Here is a 22,102-nt window from a genome sequence, read left to right as displayed (position 1 = left end):
CGTGGCTTGGTGCACAGATGTTTTTTTTTTTTTTTTTTTTACAGGAATGCCTTCCACCCCCGCCTCTCTAGAGGTTCAGCCTAAGTGCTCGCTCAAGAGATCTCTGAACCGAGATGAAGTTACAACTCCCTCCTCCGAGTGCCCGCTTTGCTCGGATGCCTCTGTAGTCCTTTAGGGGCCGAGACCAGATTGGAAAGCACCGTGCCTCTGGTCCTTTCTTCAGAGCCAGGCCAGACAAGTAATGCAGAGAACGAGGGGAACAAAGGTAATCCAGTATCGTTTTTCTTCCTGGCTTTTGGTCAGTCCAAATCCTAAGGCGATGAGGTATCGCTTCACATTCACGGTGAGAAGTGCAACGAACAGTCTAGAGGAGAGCGCTGTTTGTGAAGAAACCATCTGGTGATGCTCTGAGTTCCCTACCTGACCCGTCTCTCATCAGCCTGGCCATAAATAAGCTTCTTGAGAGGAAGGACTGTAAATTCCTAAGAAATCTGCCTTTATTCTGTTGGGTGAGAAAAATCCTTTTAGGAACAAAGGGCGGCTCCCTACCCACGCATGGGTGACCTCCAGGAACAAAACAGCCATGACACGAACTTTTTATGCTGAGAAAAGAAATTAGCAAGATAACTCAGGAAATGCAACTCGGATTCAAACACCATGAAATCTTGTCAAGCAAAAATAGTCTTTATTCAAATTTAATGGAAACAGGGGTCACTATACTTTGCAAGACGGGGAAAAATAAAATTAAAAAAAATTCTTTTCTTTTCTTTTTTAATATAAAACAATATAATCACAATACCAGAATATGGAACTCTACAGTTTATTTCCTATGGGTTACTGCAGGTATCAATTTTCCTCGACTGTGCTATTCACAACTTTGTTAAGTCCAAAAGTATGAAACCAAAGTGGTAGGAAACTGAAGACTTAGCACTTTCACTAAATGGCAAACATCAAAGGGCATCAATTCGAGGGCAAAAATGGCCGAACTCACCGTACCTACCTATGTCACCGTTCCAGCCTGAAAGCCATCCAGGTACTGAGCTCCCTGTGGGAAAGGCCAGGCCTGAGAGCCGAGGCGTTTTGGATATTCTACTGTGGGCCAGGAGTAAAGGGGGTTTTCAAAGAGAAGATTGTTTTCAGTCGAGCAGGAAGGCCTGGCGCCAGGAGGCTTTACGGAGAGGAAGCACTTAGATTTAACAATTGTAGACACACCATTAGGGGAGTTAAAAATGTACAGCAGTGACGTATGTTCTACTTCGATCACTTGTGCTACGGCTACCAAACATGTACAAAAGACTTCTCGGGGAGTTCCAGCTGTGGTCGTAGCCAGTTAGGACCGCGAGTGGGACCTGGATCTAGACCGAGAGGGCGATCTGGACGCAGACCTGGATCTGGACTTGGACCGAGACCGGGTTTTTGAAGCGGACTTTGATCTGGAGCGTGATTCTGACGGAGGGTTCGGTTTGGACTTGGAATTGGACCTCGACCGGGACCGGGTCTCCTGATGGGCGCCGGCATCCGCACTCTCCCCTCGGCCCTCCCTCGGGCCGGACTCGGCCTTCGCGTGCTCGCGCTCCTTGGAGGCGGAGCGGGAGCGCGACCTGGACTGGGAGCGCTCGGCGTCCTCCTTCTTCTTCTTCTTGCCGCTGCCCGACTTGCTGTCTCGCTTGCCGCCCCGCTTTCTGCTCCTCTCGCTCTTGCTGTGGCTGCGGCTCCGGCTGCGGCTCTCCTCCCTGCTCCTCTTCCTCCCCTTCCTCTTGTCCTTGCTTTTGCTGCGGCTGCGGCTGCGGCTGCCTCCTTTGCTGCGGCTGCGGCTGCGGCTCTTGTGCAGGCCCTTCTCCTGGCTCCGGCTCTTCTCCTTGCTTCTGCTTCTGCTCACGCTCGCCCGCTTCTCCTCCGCTCGCCTCTCCTGACTCCTGCTTCGACTTTTACTCTTGCTTTTGTGCCGACTGGGACTCCGGCTCTTGGACTTGCCGGCGTTGTCGCTGTTCTGGATCTTCTCTTCGGCCTGGTCTTTACTCTTGCTGCGGCGCTTGTCCGCGCTGCGGCTGCGGCTGCGGCTCTTGTCCTTGCTGGGGCTCCGGCTTTTCTCCTTCTTGCTGCGGCTGCGGCTCTGGCTGCGGCTGCGGCTCTTGCTCCGGGAACGGGAGCCCGACCTGAGGAGACACGGGGATCGGGGTCACGGGCGACCTCATGTCTCACGCCGCTTGTGACGACAGGAGACTAACGCGAAGCGTACGGCTTGCGGTGGCCAAGGACCGCTTTCTGAACCCCGATTCCCATCCTGAGCTGGAAAACCCGGGCTGAGGGAAGACTGGTAACGTGGTTAAAACCCAAGTGGGGAGCGGGACGGGCGTGCCCCGCGGACCTCCTCTGCTCACGCCAAGGAAGACCCACCTGGACCGAGATCTGCTCTTCGAATGACTGCTTTTGCTGCTGCCGCTTCGGCTTCTGCTCTTACGAGAATGTCTGCTCCGGGAACGAGACCTAGCAGGAGAGAATATGACGGAAGGCTAGCTGAACACCGAGACCTTTTCCAATTGAAAAATACGTACGGCACTGGCTGTGTCCAGGCTCGGTGTTGGAAAAGAACCCTCTCCGGGGTTCTCGGCTCACAGATCTGGTACCTGCACGGCTCACCTGAACCTCAGAACCTCTGATTCAGACCCCACGTCTCCCCGAGACCCGCTCTTTCTGCTGGGTTCCTTCCTTATTTCCACGGGTGCCACGGTTCTTTAGCCAGTTCCTTGTACCACGAACTGTAGCCACGCCGGCCTCTTCTCTCCCCCCTCATCCACACATAGTCCTGATTCTGCCTCTTTGCCTCCAGTCTACCCACCTCTGCTGCTGCCCCCCCACCAAGCCACTACCGTCTTTCTTGGTCCCTCAACAGCCTCCTCATTAGCCTTCCTGCAAACACTTTTGCCCTTTGGCTATCAATTCACTCACTGGGACCAGAGAGCGTTTTAAAAAACACACTCCAAGCTTTAAAAAAAATCGTTAATAAGCCAAGACTGTGAACTCTGCTTATTTTCTACCACAGTAAGCAGGGCTCCTCAGGGGAATCGACTATTCCAAGTGTAGGGCAGAGAATGCACAAGATGGGCCTAGAACATCTCATCATGGCAGAAAGAGGAAATGTTCAAAGACCGCTGGGCTCCACCATCTGTGAAAGGACTTTTGCCAAAAACACTGAACCTGTTCCCCAGTCACACCTCTCAAGACATAACTTCCAGTTTACTGGGAAGTGGGGATAAAGTACAACAATATCACGAGGAAACAGATGAATGCAAACGTGGGATACTATTAAAAACAACGAAAAGTCAGTGTCAGGATGGGGGGGGAGGGGCCTGCTTCAGACTGAAGAGACCTAACAAGCTCTTGCAATACAGGACTGGACTGGGTCCCGGTCAGCAGAGAAATGCAGGTATAAAGACACCCATGCAACCACTGGAGAAATCTGAAAATGGCCTGGATAGAAGATGACTTTACGGAATCACTGTTAAGGTTCTCAGGTAAGAGAATATGAACGTGGTCATCCTCGCTTTGGGAGACACACGCTGAAGTATTTAGGGGCGAAGCGTCCTGTCTTCAACTTCCCTTAAAATGCAAACGTACGGGGTGCGTGCATAAATATATACACAGAGAAAGAGACAGAAGAACACGAACTACTAACGACTGTTGAAGCCAGGAGGAGAGTATGCGGGTGTTCGTGAACTATTCTTTCAACTTTTATGTTTGAAAATGACTGCAATAAACAATTTGAGAAAATATTTAGGAAAGCACATCCACATGAAAACCAAACAAAACCAAGACAACCAAAGACACAGAAGCCAACCTGAAGGGCTCCCAAGGGTCAAAAATTTGAGCATAAAACATTAGGACTGTAGTAAATGAAATGTTATTAAATATATACATAATCATCCAAGAATTCATTCAAAATGATATTAAATCACCGACCGCATCATTACCTTGGGGAATCCTAGAGCACCTTTAAAATTCTAAAAGGTGGTAAATAAAGGTGTCAAACTTTTATTTTGCATTTCCTATAAAAATCATACCTGAGAGTAACAAAGAGTGGAAATCATCCATGATAGAATTACAGCCTTTAAATGCAGGAAGAATAAGGAAACTGGAAAGTTATCCCTTGGCAATGACAACTGATGGCTCTAGGGAATGACGGATCAGTAGATGCTAAAACTATCAGGTGGACTGTTGACGTGGAACTTTAAAACAGATGGCTCAGGCTCACGACTTTGGACGCAATGATGCATGCTATCCCTCGTCATTTGAAGTGGGACATCCATGCACCGTACAAGCGATGCAACAAGAAGCATAAGGTACTACTTACAAAGTACATCTGCTAATAAAATACTGACTTTCCTCTAAAAGCCTCGAGGCCTAACTATGAGTTCATAGGAAACATGGGAAATAGGATGAATATGGTAAATATCACCACAAGGACGCAAAGAGAAATCTCAGCTATGAGAACATATCCAAACAGGCCAACTGTTTCTTCAGCTAAATGCACGGAGAATAAAAACAGGACCAAGGAGGACATACCTGTGATTAAGAGAATTAAGAGACACGCCATCTAATGGCAGCGTGCAGATCCAGTTGGGATCCTAATATGAACTAACCAACTGCCAAAATACATATCTGAGACAACTGGGAAAATGTGGATACATATTTGCTGGCTGTGATATGGCCCCATGATTTTAGATTTTAGTTAGACGTACATAGTGAAATAATTGCATTATAGGTGAAATGACAGGATGCCCAGACTTGTCCACAATGAGGCAGGGAGAGGAGTAGTGAAACAAGACTGGAAAAATAAAAAGTAATACAGCTGGATGGGTGACAGGAATAAGGGAATTCAGGGCTCCTTAAGCTATTTAAGCTTAATGCTTTATGTATTTGAAATTTTCCGTAAGAAAAAATTAAAAAACAGAACCAAACCTGGAAAGCTTAGAAGTCTCTGGTGACTTCCTACTGCTCTTAAATCCTTACCCTGGTCCGTGGCTCGGCAGGATCTGGCCCTTTTCTGCCTCATCTCCGGTCGCTCTGCTCTTGCTGCCCTCCGCTAGAAGGGCCCTCACCCCTTTCTCTGCCCGCCCCTCCAGCTTCTCCTCTAGGGCCCAGCGTTTATGCCGTGCCCGCCCTTAGAGAAGCCTCTGCCAGTTCTCCAAACTCGTGCCGTGTACGTTTCCTTTTGACGCACACTTATCACGCTGGTCATTATTGGCTCAATGCCCGTTTCCTCCACTAGGCTGAGCTTCAGGAGGGCATGGACCACGTCTGTTTTATTCACAAGTGCCTGGCCTAGTGCCGAGCGGCTGCTGAATAAAAAGTCTCCACTCGTGAGTAGCTGGAGTTCCTGAGAAAGTAACAAAGAACCCTTGGCCACGTTTGCTCCCAATACGGGTATGAAGCGGGGCACCCAAGAAGAAATGCGAAAACAGGTCACGGACACCTGCCTCAGGAAAAGCACTTCGATCTCTACCCAGGATGTAAGAGTTCAAGAGCCTCACAGATGAATGTTTGGTGTGAAGTGGCGTCACTGAACCAGACAGAACCATGTTCCTGAGGAGGACAGGAGACGGGAAAGGGACTGTCCGTCTGTGTGCTCACGAATGAATGAACAGCAAAAGCTCCGACGCACACACATCAATGATCAACCACGGTACCTGGAGTGACTCCGGCTCCTGGAATAGGACCTGCGGCGTCTGGAACCGGGCTTGTCTTCGACTAATCTGATTTTTCTGCCATTGACTTCAGTTCCATCTAACTTTTCCAAAGCTCTTTTCATGTCGGAGTAAGACACAAATTCAATCACCCCTTCATTTTTACGGCCCTTGTGAGCATCTGCATAGGTCACTTCTCCCGCCTGACGCATATAATCCTAAAGAAACAAAACACCCCAAACAGGGTCATGATACATTTTGTGAAGATATCTAATGCGATTATAATTAAAGTTTTCCCTTTCCTTTGGGAAGAAAAGCTCGTTTTCTTTTTGAATGAAGTTTACTCTTAAAAAAAAACAAAACAAAACGAAGTTTACTCTTAAAATAATTCCATCTACATACCAACCCATTTACTAAGGTTCTTTTCTTTCTCAAAAGAGAACGAGCGAGCGTGTGCACGCAAGCAAGTGGGGGGGGGGGGCAGAGGGAGAGACAGAATTTTAAGCAGGAGGGGAGCTCGATCCCACGACCCTGGGATCATGACCAGAGCCCAAATCAAGAATTGGGACACTCAATTGACTGAGCCACCCAGGCGCCCCTAAGGTTCGTTCTTTTTCTTTCTTGCTTTTTCTTTCTCTTTCTCTATTTTTATTTTAGACAGTGAGAAAGAGCACGAGCCGGGGTGGGGGGGTGGTGGGAGGCGGGGAGGAGGGAGAGAGAGACAGACAGACTGAAGCAGGCTCCACACTCAGTGCAGAGTCTGACGCGGGGCTCAATCCCATGACCCCGGGATCGCGACCAAATTAAGAGTCGGACGCTCAGGTGACTAAACCACCCAGGTGCCCCTGAGGTTCTTTAAAGTATCAGGTGAGAGGCAGACACAATAAATATTTAACTGTTTCTTTCGTGATGTGTGAATATGAAAGTGTTTAACTATAATTTTCTGAATTTTATACTGGCAAGCTTTTTGTTTATAGCACCTTTGGAGGCTCATGTCACCACATGAGTAAATGTGAAAGTTAGGTCTTTTACATTTCATTGTTAATCCTTGTTTGAAAACGTACAAATGCTGAAAAATATCCAGGCTAACATATAAATACAATCCATAAAGGGATTACGAGATTAGCATCTCAGTTTTATTTAAAATTGCTGGTAGGGGTGCTTGGCTGGCTCAGTAGGAAGAGCATGTGACTCCTGATCTCAGGGTGGTGAGTTCAAGCCCCACGCTGGGTGTAGAGATCTCTTAAATAAAACTTAAAAAAAATAAAAAAAAAATGAAATTGCTATATACTATCTCTTCAAAACAAAGGCAACAAAATAGTTCTGTCAAGCTCGGGCTTCAAAGGTTCAATGATCAATGACTACTCATGTTCCTTCACTACAAGCCTCTTTCCTCATTCTTTTTGAGGACTTAACCTAATCCAGTGGGAGAATACGACATGCTAGATAAACACTAAAGGGAAGTATAAACAAGATGAGATCGGATTAGTGTTTGAAAAGACTAGGAGATTTAGAGAAATTTAACACTTAAGGATTTTTGGCTAATTTTCCTCTATTTCTTGGCATGTAGTATACACATAACATTTGTGGACTGCAGACATATCCCGCAGAAATTTATTTTTGTTATTGCTTTCCTCTCTGTATTTTACAAACACTGAACACATGCCATCAGGTACCTTCTTTGCTCACTGCATAAACCAGTTACGTGTCTTAACCTATGTATATAACTAGGGTGGCTCGTTACTATTTGAGGATTTCCCAATCGTTGGGACCTTTAGGTTATATATAATCACTTGCTATTATTCATAGCCCAGGAATGACTTTATAGAAAATTTCTTCAACTGAATTATTTGCAGGAATGGGGGCTCTGGGTAGAAAACAGGGATTCCATATAATATCATCCAAATTTGGACACATTTGAGACTGAGTGAGGACGCTACTAAGTTATACCAAGGCTGGGACTGTCTTGAACAGGTCAAGACCTAGGAGAACTCTAGTAAAAGGGCGTTTTACTAGTAGTTTAAAAAACTACTTTTGTTTTATACCGCCATACTTCCAGATTACTAATAATAACAGCTAACTGTTAAACGTCTATTGTATGGACAGGGATGATTTAACTAAAGCCCTAACTATAACCACATGAAGAAGATACAATTATTCCCCCCATTTTGCAGAACAGAGAAGTTGAAGAATATACAGACTAAGTAAACTGTTTGCCATCATTCAGGCAGTAAGTGAATGAGCTGAGGCCTGAACACAAGCAGCCAGACTTGAGAACCCGAATTAACACTACCTGCCCCAACCGATGGGTGAAACTACCACATCTCCAGGTCCCTGGAGGTAGACTACTAGAGGAATTTCATCTCAACACCATCACCACAGGGTGTTATGAACTGACACATTTAAGAGACAACAGCCCTTCAATTTATTTTTGCATTTTCTTGATTAACTGCTAGCACTTACTGCGCCAGGAACTATTCTTGGACTTTTTATACTGAGTGGCATTCAATTCTCACAATAACTTTTGAGTTAAAAATGAGTATTAATCTCATTTTTATAGTTGAAAACCATGAGGCACAAGAGGAAAGTAACTTGCTGAACTAAAATAACGGACAAGCGGCAGAGCTGGGATGCACCCCAGACAGGTGGGCTCCAGGACCCTGTTCTTCAGTCTGCTTTGACTTACAAGGAAGTCCGCTCCAGTGCTCTCCTTCCCAAAGAGTGAAACTACCAAAGGTACAGACGTATAAAATCAACTGAAGACACTGGCTAGGCTCCATTTTAACCAAAAGTCTGAAAGCCTTTCCAGTTTCTACCCAAACACTCAACCTTCACTCTCAGAACACTGGGGTGCTCCTCCTGTGAGCACAGTCCTGCTGGGAGACACTCAGTGAGGGCCTCGTCCACAACCAGCACCATGCACTAGAAGAAACACCGGCTCAGGTACTGGTCCAGGCTCTTCTGCTAAGACCAAATGTGTGAATTAACCTTTTCTGGATCTCATCCTTTCTTATCTAAAGACTGTTGGGAACAAATTAAAAAAAGAGGGGTGGGGGGAGGATATAAAACTGCTTTCATGAGGGGCACCTGGGTGGCTCAGTTAGTTTCAGCTCAGGTCACGGTCTCACGGTCCGCTGAGTTCGAGCCCCACATCAGGTTCTGTGCTGACAGTGCGCAGCCTGCTTGGGATTCTCTCAATCTCTCTCAAAAAATAAAGTCAAAAAAATTTTTTTAATTGCTCTGATGAGCTAAAACTGTGAATGTAAGATTCCTAACTACTTTTTGCTGACCCTAAATATACTCACTGATTTCACTAGACAGGACTTGTTTAATGATGGGACTAAAAGTGAGAAGCAAGAGACAGAAGTGTGAATGAATATCTTTTACGTCTGTCCTTCTAAAACTATCCAGGTTAAGATACTAATTTCTTCCCTATGGAGCTTAAAAGCACTGTTCTCAAAAAACAAGCTGGGATCAGTATGCTGGATCAACACAGCACTGGACCTTAATCTTTAAGACTCTTTCAGGACGAATATTCCATGAAAAATTAAAAACACTTAGGAGAGAACACAAAATTTGACAGTCGTTCTCACCAATGAAGAGCTACACTGGAAGCTGACACAAAGCTGCATGATCGCAGCTAATGTTACAGGAAACGCTTGCGACTTTTTCTTCTGCTGAGGAACTACAACGGCGTCTGTCTACAACAAGCTCTGTACAGTGGGCAACAATCTCCAACACAGGTTGTCTTTACAGCCATGGTCCCCTAACATACAGTAGTGAGATTCTGATGTCTTTTGTACTACTACAGAACTTGTAAAAAATATTTTTATTTTTACGTTTTTAGAAGATTTTATTTTTAATAAGCAATCTCTGTACCCAACATGGGGCCTGAACCTAGAACCCCGAGATCAAGAGTCGTGCGGCTCCACCGACTGAGCCGGCCAGGTGCCTGGGACCCTTTCAAGAATTCCCAAATGCTCTGGGAAAACTTTCAAACATGTAATCCCGTTACATTCTGTTTGCCTAGGCCTGCATACAAACACCTCTTTCCCAACCACAACTCCGCCCAGCCTTATCCCAGAAGGTTAATGAGGCCCAAACCTTTAGGTCTTGCCAGCTGCACCGACTTGACAAATTCTCCACGATAAGTCTGTACTCTGTGCGGGTAGGAGGGCCGTACTTATCTCGGCCACTTCTTCTGTAACCATATCCACCTTTGGAAGGTTCAAATAGATAACATGACTTCAGTGGAGGAAAAGGAAAAAGTGACCCAGCACATATTCCCCTGAAGTGTACCATTTACCCCCACCCCACAACACAGCACATATATTTTAGTTCTATCCCCACCCCTTAATTCTAAACTAGATTTTTTTTAAAAAAGCAATCAACTAAACATGAAATTTAATTTAATTTACAAAGTGGTAAGTATATATATTCATTAATATTATATTTAAAATTAACATGCATAAATTAAAACTATTAACAATTTAACAATTTAGAAATAAGTAACCAAATTACTAAATCAGTTACTGGTGTTACTCACAGTGATTAAAGTTTTTGTGAATATTTTATACGAAAAAAAGATTTTCAGGCACCTATTTCAGTTTAATCTCATCTGTGTCTAACCCTTGGGATCCTCACCACCCAGGTCTAATGGGGAAAGGTTGCGGTCGTCACATGGCTTCCTGTTTTGGTCAGCCAAGGGCCACAATGGTTCAAAGAGCCACGCATGGAAAGGTAACCCAAGGTCAGCAAATGGAACAGGCAGTCATCTTAGCCTCAAAGGATTCTTTTAATTAAAACATTGAGGTCTTTGTTAAATCTATGTTAAACAATTGCATTACAGAGAAAAAAAACAACAACACAAACACACATCATTAAACATATTTTAAAAAGTATTAAAACAAGAACTTTATGTCATTAATTAAATTAAAATTAAACAGTATCAAAGATGTTTATTTGCAATTTTACATTTAAAAAGATACATAATTTATAAAACAAATGGCTTAAATATCAATACATTTCAGTGTAACATTAATTAATCAATTACTTTAAAAAATTCACATTGAACAACAAAGGCATGTATGTCATCGATACAAATGCCCTTTTAAATGCTTACTGCGTCCAGAACCGTAACTGCCGTCTCGACGTGGGCCGCGGGCATGCTCAACAATTACTCGCTCACCACAAAGGTCTTTGCCGTTTAGTTCATAAACAGCATCATCTGCATCACGCAGATCATCAAACTCCACAAACCCATATCTAGAAGAGAGCAAACGAAGTCCCGGTTGGCACCGCTCTGACGCCCAGCTTCGCTACCGTTAAAGAGAAAGCAACGAGGGTCATGCTTAGCAAAGGTTAGGTGGGTTCTGCAAACTAAGGATCGGCTTTCTGTTCCCTGCGGCTGAAACCGCTTTGCTTTGTGCCAACAGGCCCCGCCAGAGGATGGGGAGGCTGCTCAAGGTAGACTCCTGTCTTTCTAGTAGGAGGCGGGCTAAAACACACAGACACCACTTCTTTCGTTCCCCAAGCAGTTCTGGTGACAACTGCACAGACCCCCACAGGGGACGCCTGGTATCAGGTATCAAGATACGGAACCCTACAACGCTGAGTGTCGGCTCTTTCAAGTCACATAAAAACTCCTCTTTGGTAGCTTTCGCCCCCAAGTGAGAGCTTGGAGAACAGCTAGACCCGCGTGCAGGCGCTGTGCCCTAGCCGTCAGGTCGTGCTTGGAATAAGGTTCCGAGTAAACAATCCACAGCACCTCAAATCTCAGTGAAAGAAAAAAGTTTTCAAGTTCCTGTTCTTCTACCTAAACAAATGAGTCACAAGTGAATTAACTTGTTCCAGAAATTATCAGTGAAAAAAAAATTCAGATCCACTCACTTCCTCATGATTTGCAAATTCATTTCCATGAGGTTTTAGGTAGGCTGGAATTCTCTAAAATCTATGTATGACTACAAACTTCTTTACATAGTACTGCTAGGAATGTTCCGACAAAGAGGTTTGGTAGTTTAACACATTTCCCGAAGAAGACATCCTCCCCCCCCTGAATCCTACTAACGCCTGGTCAAGAACACAACTTACAATACTCAACAGCAAATGTGTCACATATTTCTAAGTAAGGTTAAACAAACACCCTATAAACTATATTATCAGTACACTTTCAGTGTGGTCTAACACCACGGCTGTGAAGTCTAGCTTTGTGACCACTACCTATATTTAAAAACCAAAACCATGTTAATGATTATACTTAGTCACCAAGGAAAGTTACAAGCAATGCCTTTAACAAAGCTGTGTCCGCAGGCAAACACTGACTAGTGTTCTGCTGTGTCTAAACACACTGGAACAAAGAACAGGTTACAAGGCTTGCCACAAGTTCATCCAGCCTGACCAAAATTATTCCAGTTTCCTTAGCATGTAATGCTGTACTCAGCAACATGCTAAGTGAGTGAGAGAAGTTCCTTTCAAACAAGAGTCTCCCAAGGTGACAACATACAGCTGACAACTTTGGTGGGTTCTTTATGCTGAAATGTCTATGAGTGGCATTCAAACTTCAAGTCACAGACACATCCAGTTGTTCAATGGGAAATGTTTGGGAAATGTTTCGCACTAACACAATTCAGAAGCCACCTGACTCAGTTTATGGGCTGTGAAATCTAAAACATGGTTTTATGCTTCTGCAAGGCTGGAACTGCCGTGCAGCTTAGTTGAGAGTCATTCTACACAAGGTCATTATTTAACAAAAGCAAAGCCTCTCTCAATCACTGACTTAACTACGTTAAGTGCCTTACAGTCACTGAAAATCTGTAATCGATAATATAATTGTAGCTGCTTCTTCCCTTCCTAAAAGTGGAAAGAATAGGAAAGCTGCACTGTCATTTTTAGGGACAAAAAAATTAAACAAAAAAACAAATTAAAAAATCAAATGGACTTTCTACTTAGGTTTATTTCTCAATGAATCATAAAACATTCCCCTGCCCCCAAAAGTACCTTCCTCCATTTAGCCGTCAAGACTGGTCATAGGTCTATTTTGCCCACAGCATCACTGATCTTGGCATCGTATGGGCAAGAGCCTGATGCTAAGTAACGAGCGATGCGAGAAAACCTTCAGCCCCGGGCGTGATGAAGTGCCCCCCGGTGCCCTTCCAGGAGTGGCCTGCTGGCTCAGCACCATTCACTGACCCTGACTCATCTAATGTGATGTCAGAAGGACAACATCAACTCCCAAAGACTGAACAAATCACAGATACATCCAAACAGTCTTCTTCAAGATAATTAGGATTTACAGCGACTCGAGGGTCAGAGAATATGCAAGCCCCTAAGCTCTGCCAATCATCTGAAACAGCAAGCCCAACTTCTGTTAACAACAAGTGATGCTTCTGTCAGACCTCTGGGGAAATGCACTCTCCCAGACTCAAAGGCCATCCTGTGAATGCTCACTCTATCCCACAGCTGACATGCAGGACCCATTCTGACCTGGACGGGGAAGTAACGGCAATCTGTTAAATGGAGGCACAATTATCTAAAAACAACAATCAATGCTCAGACAGGCCAATCTTTCTTTGCAGCCGAGGCTGAAGCAAGGCATACCTTGCCAATAAAATTCTTCCCTGAGTTGGAGGGACAAATTTGTGTTATGAGAGGAAAACAGCCCTTACAAATCAGTCCTTCCTTAATATTTGCTTCTTAAGTGGGTCACTTCGTAGACACATTTCTGGGTTATCCAAATCACTTAAAATAGCTACCTTGAAATCAAATTTATTTTGCACAAAAAGTTTAGCTACCAATCCACAAAACTGATTTGGGAAATTCTTAATTTTCATTATTATTTTTTAGTAAACTCTATGCCTGACACGGGCTCAAACTCATGACCCCGAGATCAAGAGTTGCACACTCTACTGCCCGAGCCAGCCGATCACCCTCATTTGGGAAATTTTAAATGTCAAAGTCCAGTCCAAGGATTATATTGGGCATGTGACTGTCACTGCTCTTGGCCAAGGGCATGCTGGGTGGGTTTGGAAGATTAAATCAAATATCCTCTTGCATCACAAGCCACACCTGACAGGACTCCTGTTTTGAGAGCAAAGTAAAGACCAGATCAGTGTGGTTGCTTTACCACATTATTGTTTATTTAGGTCTGCTTTACTGAAAGAATGACTGTTTCATTCAATATGCAGTGAATGGGTTCCTCAGATAAGGCAGGACGACTAAATAGTAACAACAAAATGTTACTTAACATTTATTAAGTAATCTCTATAGACTAGACAATGTTATCTTATATTCACAGTACCCAAGAGCCAGGTACTACTATCCCCATTTTACAGATGAGGAAACAGAGACACACAGTGTTGGAAGAACTTGCATAATAAAACAGCAGAGCTGGCGTTCAAAGCCTGTGGTAGGACTCCAAAGGGCAAACTCCTAACTAGGAAGACTGGAGTGGCAAGAACTGGCCTGGGTTCTAATCTTGGTTCTGCTACCACCCAGCTCTAAATCATTTTATTCTCCTGGATCTTAGTTCACCTGTGAAACGAGGGAGCTATACTACATTTCCCTAAGACCTCTCCTAACATCAAAGGTATGAGAGGTAAATGTTATAATGGCATAATTTTAGCCAATATGGTAGCATTAGAGGAATACAACAGCGGCAGATGGACAGGGATAAATTTAATTTTTATCATCTAGAGTACCTTTTAAAACTATTTGTGTGGGTCCCAATTTTAGTTTTAGATTTTAATATCTCTGAACTAAATTTTAGTGCCTTCAAGATAATAAAGCTCTCCCTGATCAATGACATCAGAGGATCTTTCTAAACTGATGGTAACATCCCTTTGTGTTTTGTAGCAAATAACAGGAAACTGATCTCCCCAAAAGCACTCTGCTTGTGAACCCTTTTGTCAAAATAAGGAGGGACACAAAATGCGCACATGCATGTAAATGCACAGTACGCCATCGGCATGCGTGTATAGATGCACACCACCTCCGGTGTGACCTGTAAGCTCACGGACAAAACCGACAGATTTCTCTCTAGCTGTGGACACCCTTCCCCTTCTACTCGGTTAAAACCTACCATTTTTCAATAATGCAGTATGCGAATAAAGAAAATGAAGGAATTCAGAAGAATGAATCTAAGAACAAACTTAAAAATCCCTCCACGGCAGGGCTTGCTAAAAATAAAAACAAACAAAACCCTTCCAATGTGCCTCTTCTTGCTTTACTCCTGGATGTCTCGTCTCTCACCGCACGCCACCCCCCCCCCCCGCCCCGCCCCATGTCTGTATGAAAGAAAAAGTATGGCCTATTAAATGCACACTATTTTTCAATTAGGAGAAAACCTTTCTTCAACATTTCTCTGCTCCTGCCTTTTCCCTCTTTTCCTCTGGGTCGTGTTTTGTGCTGACAAATTTAGCCAAAACAAACAAACAAACAAAAAACGATGGGAGTGCCTGTCATTTTCTCCCTAAAAACTGGGGACCCTGTTACCCAGTATGGACAGGTATCTGGACGCCACAAGAAAAGCCACCCCGAGTTATGTGGGCTGCTGTCCACTTCAGTCCAGGCTTCTACCACTGCCAGTGCTCTGGTCCCCAACAGCAGGTGTCCTGCCCAGGCTATCAGAGCTCTGCAACGCTGGAACTGGAATCGCACGGCTTTCAAACGAAAGCACTCCAAGACTTCGCTTTTCAGAAATGTTAATCATACTTTTCCACCCGAGAATGATCATCCGAGCCCGTGCTACTGCTAAATAGGCTTCCCCTGGTCCTAACAATCTACACCAACGGCCCCCGACACCAGTCTGCATGCTCCCCTGGAGAGCATGTGCCCTTCTATCCCCCCTCTTTCAGAACGGGTAGGGTCCTCTCTGTCTTCCAGACGTCTTCACTGAGTAGGGAGGCCGGGGAAGAGTCCTGTCTGAAAAACGAGGAGCAGGACTTCTCTGGAGGCATGCCGTCAAGCTAACGGGCAGGGCGTGACTAACGGGGTGCCCGCTATCGGCCAGCTGGCGGGGAGTGGACGAGAGGAGCGAGGGAAAGCGAGCCTCCATGCGTGTGCCTGCGATCACCCACCAATGCTGCTTACCGAGGGGCACGCCTTGGTTGTTCTCTCTATAAGAAACATTTGCCCCTTTCCACAGTAGATCTCTGCTCACCTTTGTCCTACAACTGTGCCACATGCTTTTCTTTGTATGTGGACATGACAGTCCTCAGCCAACCATCAGCAGGATGTGAGTTTTGTTTTCCCAATGTGGTGAGCCATTCCCACATTCACTCATTTTCCTTGTAAGAACCGAACCTCTCCATGGCTGGTCGGGATTAGGGATGTTGCTGTAGCCAAGGAAAAATTTTCATCTGTTGAAGTTAACCCATGGGGTGGCTTGAACCCTCAAACTAGGGTCAATGGCACTGTTCTTTAAGGGCAAGGCCCTTAAATCTACCCTGAAAGAAATGGCATTCAGTGAACAGGAATCAAACAGCTTTCTTTCAAAGTACTCAGTGTTGGTCCTACGCTTCAGTCAACTTGGTGCTTACGAGGTGAAAAAAGTCAGGACACACTGACAGGACAGTAATTAAAACAGTAATCCTTGCTGCCTGCGTTAAGCGCTCGGGAAATGGCAGACAGACACTTCTGCGGCCCTTCTCTAGCGCTCAGCTGAGGCCAACTCAGAGAGAAGCTTGTGCGTGAGAACCGTAACTGCCCCCACTCCAAAGGTCTGCAACATTCCAGGGAAGCAGTGGTCAGGCCCTCAGAGTAGAGCTAACCAGTGTCACCTTCACTGCTCTGGGTCACTGATTATGGTTGCAATCTGACTTTCCTGGTAACGGTGGGTTGTTTATGACCCACCAACCAGGAGCTCCTACCACATCAAGTAGGTTCCTGAGATCCTTTCCTATCCTGAGACGGGAAGGAGGCTGCTCTGGGCATTCTGGCCTCCCCTTTCTTTAGCCTCAGAGGAGGGAGGGCCATCGAGGCCGCCCGGAGAAGGTGGATGACTTACCCGTGCTCACTGAGTGGCAGAGCTGGGGTGCGACTTCAGGGCTCACCAGTACCCAGTCTGGGGCTCTTTTCACGTCGGCAAACTGGCAGTTCCCGCACACCAAGAGCTCTCTGATTAGAGCTAGTGTGGATTCCTGGTCTGCAAACGCTGGCCACAGCTCAGTCTGCACTTGGTCTTTCCCCACCTTCAAAGAAGAAAACCTACCTCATGACTTCTCTCTGCTGGAGCCCCTGACCATCTAATTCACTCCCGGGACTCATAATCACCTCTAACCATTCCTCTCCGGTTGCCCATTCAGTCTGCTGCCTAATTCTACAGGTTTCTCATCTGCTGGGCCCCTGAGGGCATCTTCTTCATGTCTCATCAGCTTACTTAATTCCACATGAATGTGGCTATTCTTAGCCAACCTGTCTCTTGGTGTAGCAGGGAAAGCCAGCTCCTACAGCATCCCTTTGCTCAGAGGCCTACCATGACTCCTAAATATCTTTGTTTAGACTGGTCTCCAAACCTGAATGCCTCGATTACACAGGGGGAAGCAAACCGATCTTCTTCCACAGACTCGGGTCTCACACCCTTGCCTGACTAATCATCTGAGCACCTTCTTTGGCTCTATTCTATTTTATGTTTTACATGCTGTTTCTGTGGCCTTTCAAGGACTTGTTCTTTTTTCTTTGTGCTGATCCTCTCATTTGATTCCGTGCTCTTTAATGACAAAGACTAATATTTAGTGTAGTACCTGGCACAGGGTAAATAATTCATCTCTTATATTCTATTCATTCTTCATCTGTGAAGAATGTACTATGATCGTTATAATTATTCCCACTTTACACCTGAGAAGACTGAGGCTTGGAGAGGCTAAGCTACTGTTCATTGTCAAGGAGCTCATCAACGGTGTGGCTGGATCAGAACCCAGATCCATCTGACTCCAGACTCAAGCTCTTAACTACAAGGTTACCCTGCCTTTGTAAAAGCAAATGCTTCTTCTCTCCCCCAGTCCTGAGTACAACCCTTTTCATTTAATAAATGCTGCTGCTTGACCTGATAATCTAACCTCAGATAAGCCAGGCTGTATTCAAGTTTTTTGATAAGTGGGGTAAAGTCTCCAGAGAAAAGAGAAATTGATCTTGGGGCAGGGTGAGGCACCTCTAAACTTGGGGTATGTGACAACCGGGTTACTTTCACTCTTGTCTTTTGGTTCCCATTAGCCAGTGTCAGCCATCTGGTCCTTCGGAAAACATGTGTGGGTTCAGAACATAACAGACTAGAAGAATAGAGGAAAAATAAGATTATTCTGTGCAATCCCCATTCTGGAGGTCCCACAACAACCCCCGGAATCTGTCTTTGGTTTTAAGGCTCGGCAAAAATTAGACCAGCATAGAGATGACAGAGGGTCAGGCCCAGAGGTGGTAGATGTGAATGGATACTGACAAGATTATGTATTTAAGAAGGATGCATTTAATTAGTTTTGTAAGAAATGGTGACTGGGACCAAAAAATATAAATATAAGCATGAATGGTATGGAAAAAAATGGACCAGAAATCAAAGAATACTGTATGGTTTACAGACTTCCAACTACATCAGGATTATAGCAGCAACCAGGAAAGTACTTTGCAGATGACAGGCAGCTAAGATTGGATTTACTTTTGTTTAACTCCAAACTACCATTAACAGGACTACTCCAGCCCACCAGAATCTTCCTTCTTCAAATTCCTTTGTAATAATTTTTACAACTCTAAGGTTTACTGTCCGCTCACAGAGGACACTAAGACTCCACGCAGGTTAAGTACCCTGCCGAGGCTACCCAACACCTGGAGTCTTTCCTACCCTAAAGTCAACATTCATAACATGTGTTACTGCCTCCCCTACACCAACGGAAAGATGCGGTCCAAAGAGCAGACACAGTTTGACAAATGCCCACATGAATATCAGCATCTTATGACAAATATTAAACGGTAAGAAATAGCATTTCTGCATCTGATAGGTACTGATAGCAGTAAGTTGTGAACATTTATAATCTAAGTTACTAGTGGAACAACACCTAGCAAAATTACCAAATTTTATAGTCTATCAAAGTTTAGGAAAACAGAGAAAGGTAACATCATTAAGGCCAGGCCATCTCTAAAGAAATATTTATGTATTGGGGTGAAGAAAATATAATAGGAACATTCAATATCCTAAATACCAAGCATAAAACAAAATTCCTCCAGAAGAGAAGGTAGAGAGGAATCTGTATCAAGTTCAAATTTAGTCTTACTTCGTAACTACTCTATGGGCCTTTCGAAAGCCAATTCCTTTCAACTATCCAAAAACTGTTTCAAAATGAATCAAAGGTTGTTAAGCGATTTCACTTTTATGAGGCCACCACCGTATTTCTACCCTATAAAACGGGAGTACTCCTAGAAAGTAACACACTTGTGAACAGTTTGTGGGTCAAACTATTACAACCATAACCCTTGTCATAACAAAATGTATTTAACTCAACATGGCTACTTTCTTCAAAGGGGATGGGGCAATCACACCCGTGTCCTTTTCAATTTTCTGACACTCACTACTAAGAGTAAATGAAATGAAAAGATCCCACAAGAAAAGGGGTCAAATATTCCCTGATGACACACTGACGTTCATGAAGACAATCACAGATTAAAAAAAAACATTAAAAAAAAAACCAACAAAAAAACCAACAAAAAAACCCCCCAAAACCTTCAAGAGATGAACGTCGTATTACCAATTTAGAAAAAAACTGTTGGGACTTAAAAGATTACTGTATGTTACTCATTCCTAAATGAAACAGAGATTTACAACCAGCAGACAGTGCTACTTGATTCCACACAAAAGCTACAAAAAAACCCAGTTCATACTTACCTCTAAATGGCACTATGAGTGGGTAACAGGTGTTAAAGCCTCTTAGAGGTTATACCTCCGGGGCCATCTTGGCTGTCCCCATATCCCTCATAACCACTCCACAGTCCCTGGGTTGCTGCCAGTTTCTTTTCCTTTTTGGTTAAAGATGCCACTTCCTATGCTATTTTTCAGGGATGCCCTTTCCTTGAAACCAGGCATTTAATTCATTTAGTATTTTAACAAAATTCTCAAGTTCTTTTAACATTAATGGATCAACAACTTCTTTTCATCCACATGAAATAACTTTTCTCAAAGTCAGTGCTTCTGCTCTGTGGTTCCTGACTCTTGTGCCCGAGCTTCCTGGTCACCTCTCCCATTCCTGAAGGCCGGATTCACACCTCCCTCCTTTGGTCTCCCGGCTTCGTCTGGGTTTGTGAGGTCTGTTTACGAATGCCCCCCCATTCTGGCATCCGGGCCTACAGACGTGGCTGGGGGACTTGATGCAGGGATAACAAGTGTCGTTTGGGTGCTTCTTCAGGTATCATTTGTGGTTCCCGAGACCTCCAAACTTTGATCTCAACACGCAGGAAGGGTCACGTAGGGCATTTCTCAAAATATGGGCATACAAATCCAGAGCACAGCCCGATCCTTCGCCTTCAGGTGCCTCCAAGATCAGACAGCCCTAATGATACTGTGACAGAGATCATTTAACTGCGTCTCCTTGCACAAATCCTACCCCGGTCAGCCGTGACAGAGCTGACATCACCTTACAGCTCTTCAAAGAGCAGCCTATCACTAGCAGTTTCTGTCCAGGGCCAATGTCAAAAAACAGTACTATCTGTCTCATTTTTGGCAGTAACTTTTTAGCTTGTTGAAGACTCTGATGAAAGACTAAAGACTGAACGGGCTGTGGAACCTAAACTACCTTCTCAACCTTGAACGCAAGCAAGTGCCAGAACAATAGGATTGAACCATCTGGAAGGAAACAGCACGAGAAGCTTTGGCTGACACTGCTCATGCTGTATCTGGCATGGGAATAAGAAAGAGCTTCAGTTTCCACAGTTGTCAATAACTCATTCTGTAACCTTGAGCCAGTCACTTAGTTGCCCCATGCCTCCGTTTCCCCATCAATACAAACTAGAGACAACACTTGTTTGTAAGGTGCTTTGATACATGCAGTTGAAAAATAAATCACACAAGCGCGTGCTGCTGCTGTTTTTTAAAGTTTTGAAATTTTACTGTTAGCTTACAAATTTATAAATACCACCTCCAATAGTCTCCTCTCAGATGCTAGGAGGACGTTTCTTAGAGAAGCTCAAAGTACAATTTTGTTTAAGTTACTTGGAAACATCTAGAAATATTGGGAACCCAAAACACATTTTATCTAGTCTACATCCTATGCTTATTTTAAATTTTATTATTATTTTTAAACATTTATTTTTTATTAAAAAACATTTTTAACATTTATTTTTGAGAGACAGAGAGCGAACAGGGGAGGGGAAGAGAGAGAGGGAGACAAAGAATCCCAAGCAGGCTCCAGGCTCTGAGCTGTCAGCACAGAGACTGATGCAGGGCTCGAACCTACAAACTGCGAGATCATGACCTGAGCCAAAGCCAGATGCTCAATCGACTGAGCCACACAGGCGCCCCAAACGTTTATTTATTTTTGAGAGAGAGACGGAGACAAAGCGCGAGTGGGGGGAAGGGCAGAGAGAGAGGGAGACACAGAATCTGAAACAGGCTCCAGGCTCTGAGCTGTCGGCACAAAGCCCGTCGCGGGGCTTGAACTCACGTGAACTGTGAGATCATGACCTGAGCCAAAGTCGGACGCTTAACTGACTGAGCCACCCAGACGTCCCTCCTATGCTTATTTTTAAAAAAGGGACAAATACTTCACATGGCCCTTTTATTCCTATGATACCTCAATGAGGAAGGGAGGACCAAGACATTAAAGTGAGGAACAGGGGCTTAAAATGACTTGACCAAATAATAAAAGTAATGTTTATTCTTATCACAAACTGGGAAACCAGGACCATAGAGTGGAAGTCTCAAGCCAGAGAAATGAGGCCAGCAGCATTTGGTCAATATTGCAGTATGGTATTATCCTTTGGCACTGATTTTTCAAAATGACAGAACTTAAAAAATTACCCAAGCCTTAGGAGAAATAAAAGATAGCATACTTAAGTTCTGGATGTAGGCAGACTTCCCCAAGAGACCTCAGTATAAAAACAACGTGGTCACATTTGCAATGGTTATAACTACTAATAAAGAACGCTGCTTAATCCATAGTCCCATTTCTCATGATTTCCGGCTTAAGGAAAAAAGTTCTCGGTTAAGACACGAGACCACTCGTACCTGTTAAATTCGCAAGGATTTTACACAACACGTGTGCCCAATGCTGGTGAGGCTGCCGTGACAGGCGCCATACACTGCTGGTTCTAGGGTAACTGGTACACAGCTCTTCTGAAAGTTATTTGGCATCATAAGCATTGACAGCCCTGAAAACATTCTTTCCTGTTGTGAATTTTATCTCATAGAATCTGTCCCAAGGAACGATAAAAATACAAGGTTTTAT

General features: G+C 44.4%; 1 protein-coding gene across 1 annotated transcript in view; it reads right to left on the bottom strand.

Annotated features, from left to right (window-relative positions):
• Positions 1 to 663: 663 nt before the first annotated feature.
• Positions 664 to 22,102, bottom strand: part of SRSF4 (serine and arginine rich splicing factor 4) — a 28,583-nt gene continuing 7,144 nt past the window's right edge. Inside the window, exons 2-6 of the mRNA XM_060623432.3 lie at positions 10,807 to 10,949; positions 9,789 to 9,901; positions 5,688 to 5,902; positions 2,398 to 2,487; positions 664 to 2,156 (exon numbers count right to left, since the gene is read on the bottom strand). Of these exons, the coding sequence (XP_060479415.3) occupies positions 1,331 to 2,156; positions 2,398 to 2,487; positions 5,688 to 5,902; positions 9,789 to 9,901; positions 10,807 to 10,949 (1,387 nt within the window). The 3' untranslated portion in view covers positions 664 to 1,330. The remainder of the gene's footprint in view (positions 2,157 to 2,397; positions 2,488 to 5,687; positions 5,903 to 9,788; positions 9,902 to 10,806; positions 10,950 to 22,102) is intronic.

Source organism: Panthera onca, chromosome C1, assembly GCF_046562875.1.
Source record: "Panthera onca isolate mPanOnc1 chromosome C1, mPanOnc1 haplotype 2, whole genome shotgun sequence".
Classification (NCBI taxonomy): domain Eukaryota; kingdom Metazoa; phylum Chordata; class Mammalia; order Carnivora; family Felidae; genus Panthera; species Panthera onca.
The sequence above is the reverse complement of the archived record's forward strand: the minus strand, read 5'-3'. Positions and strand labels throughout refer to the sequence as shown.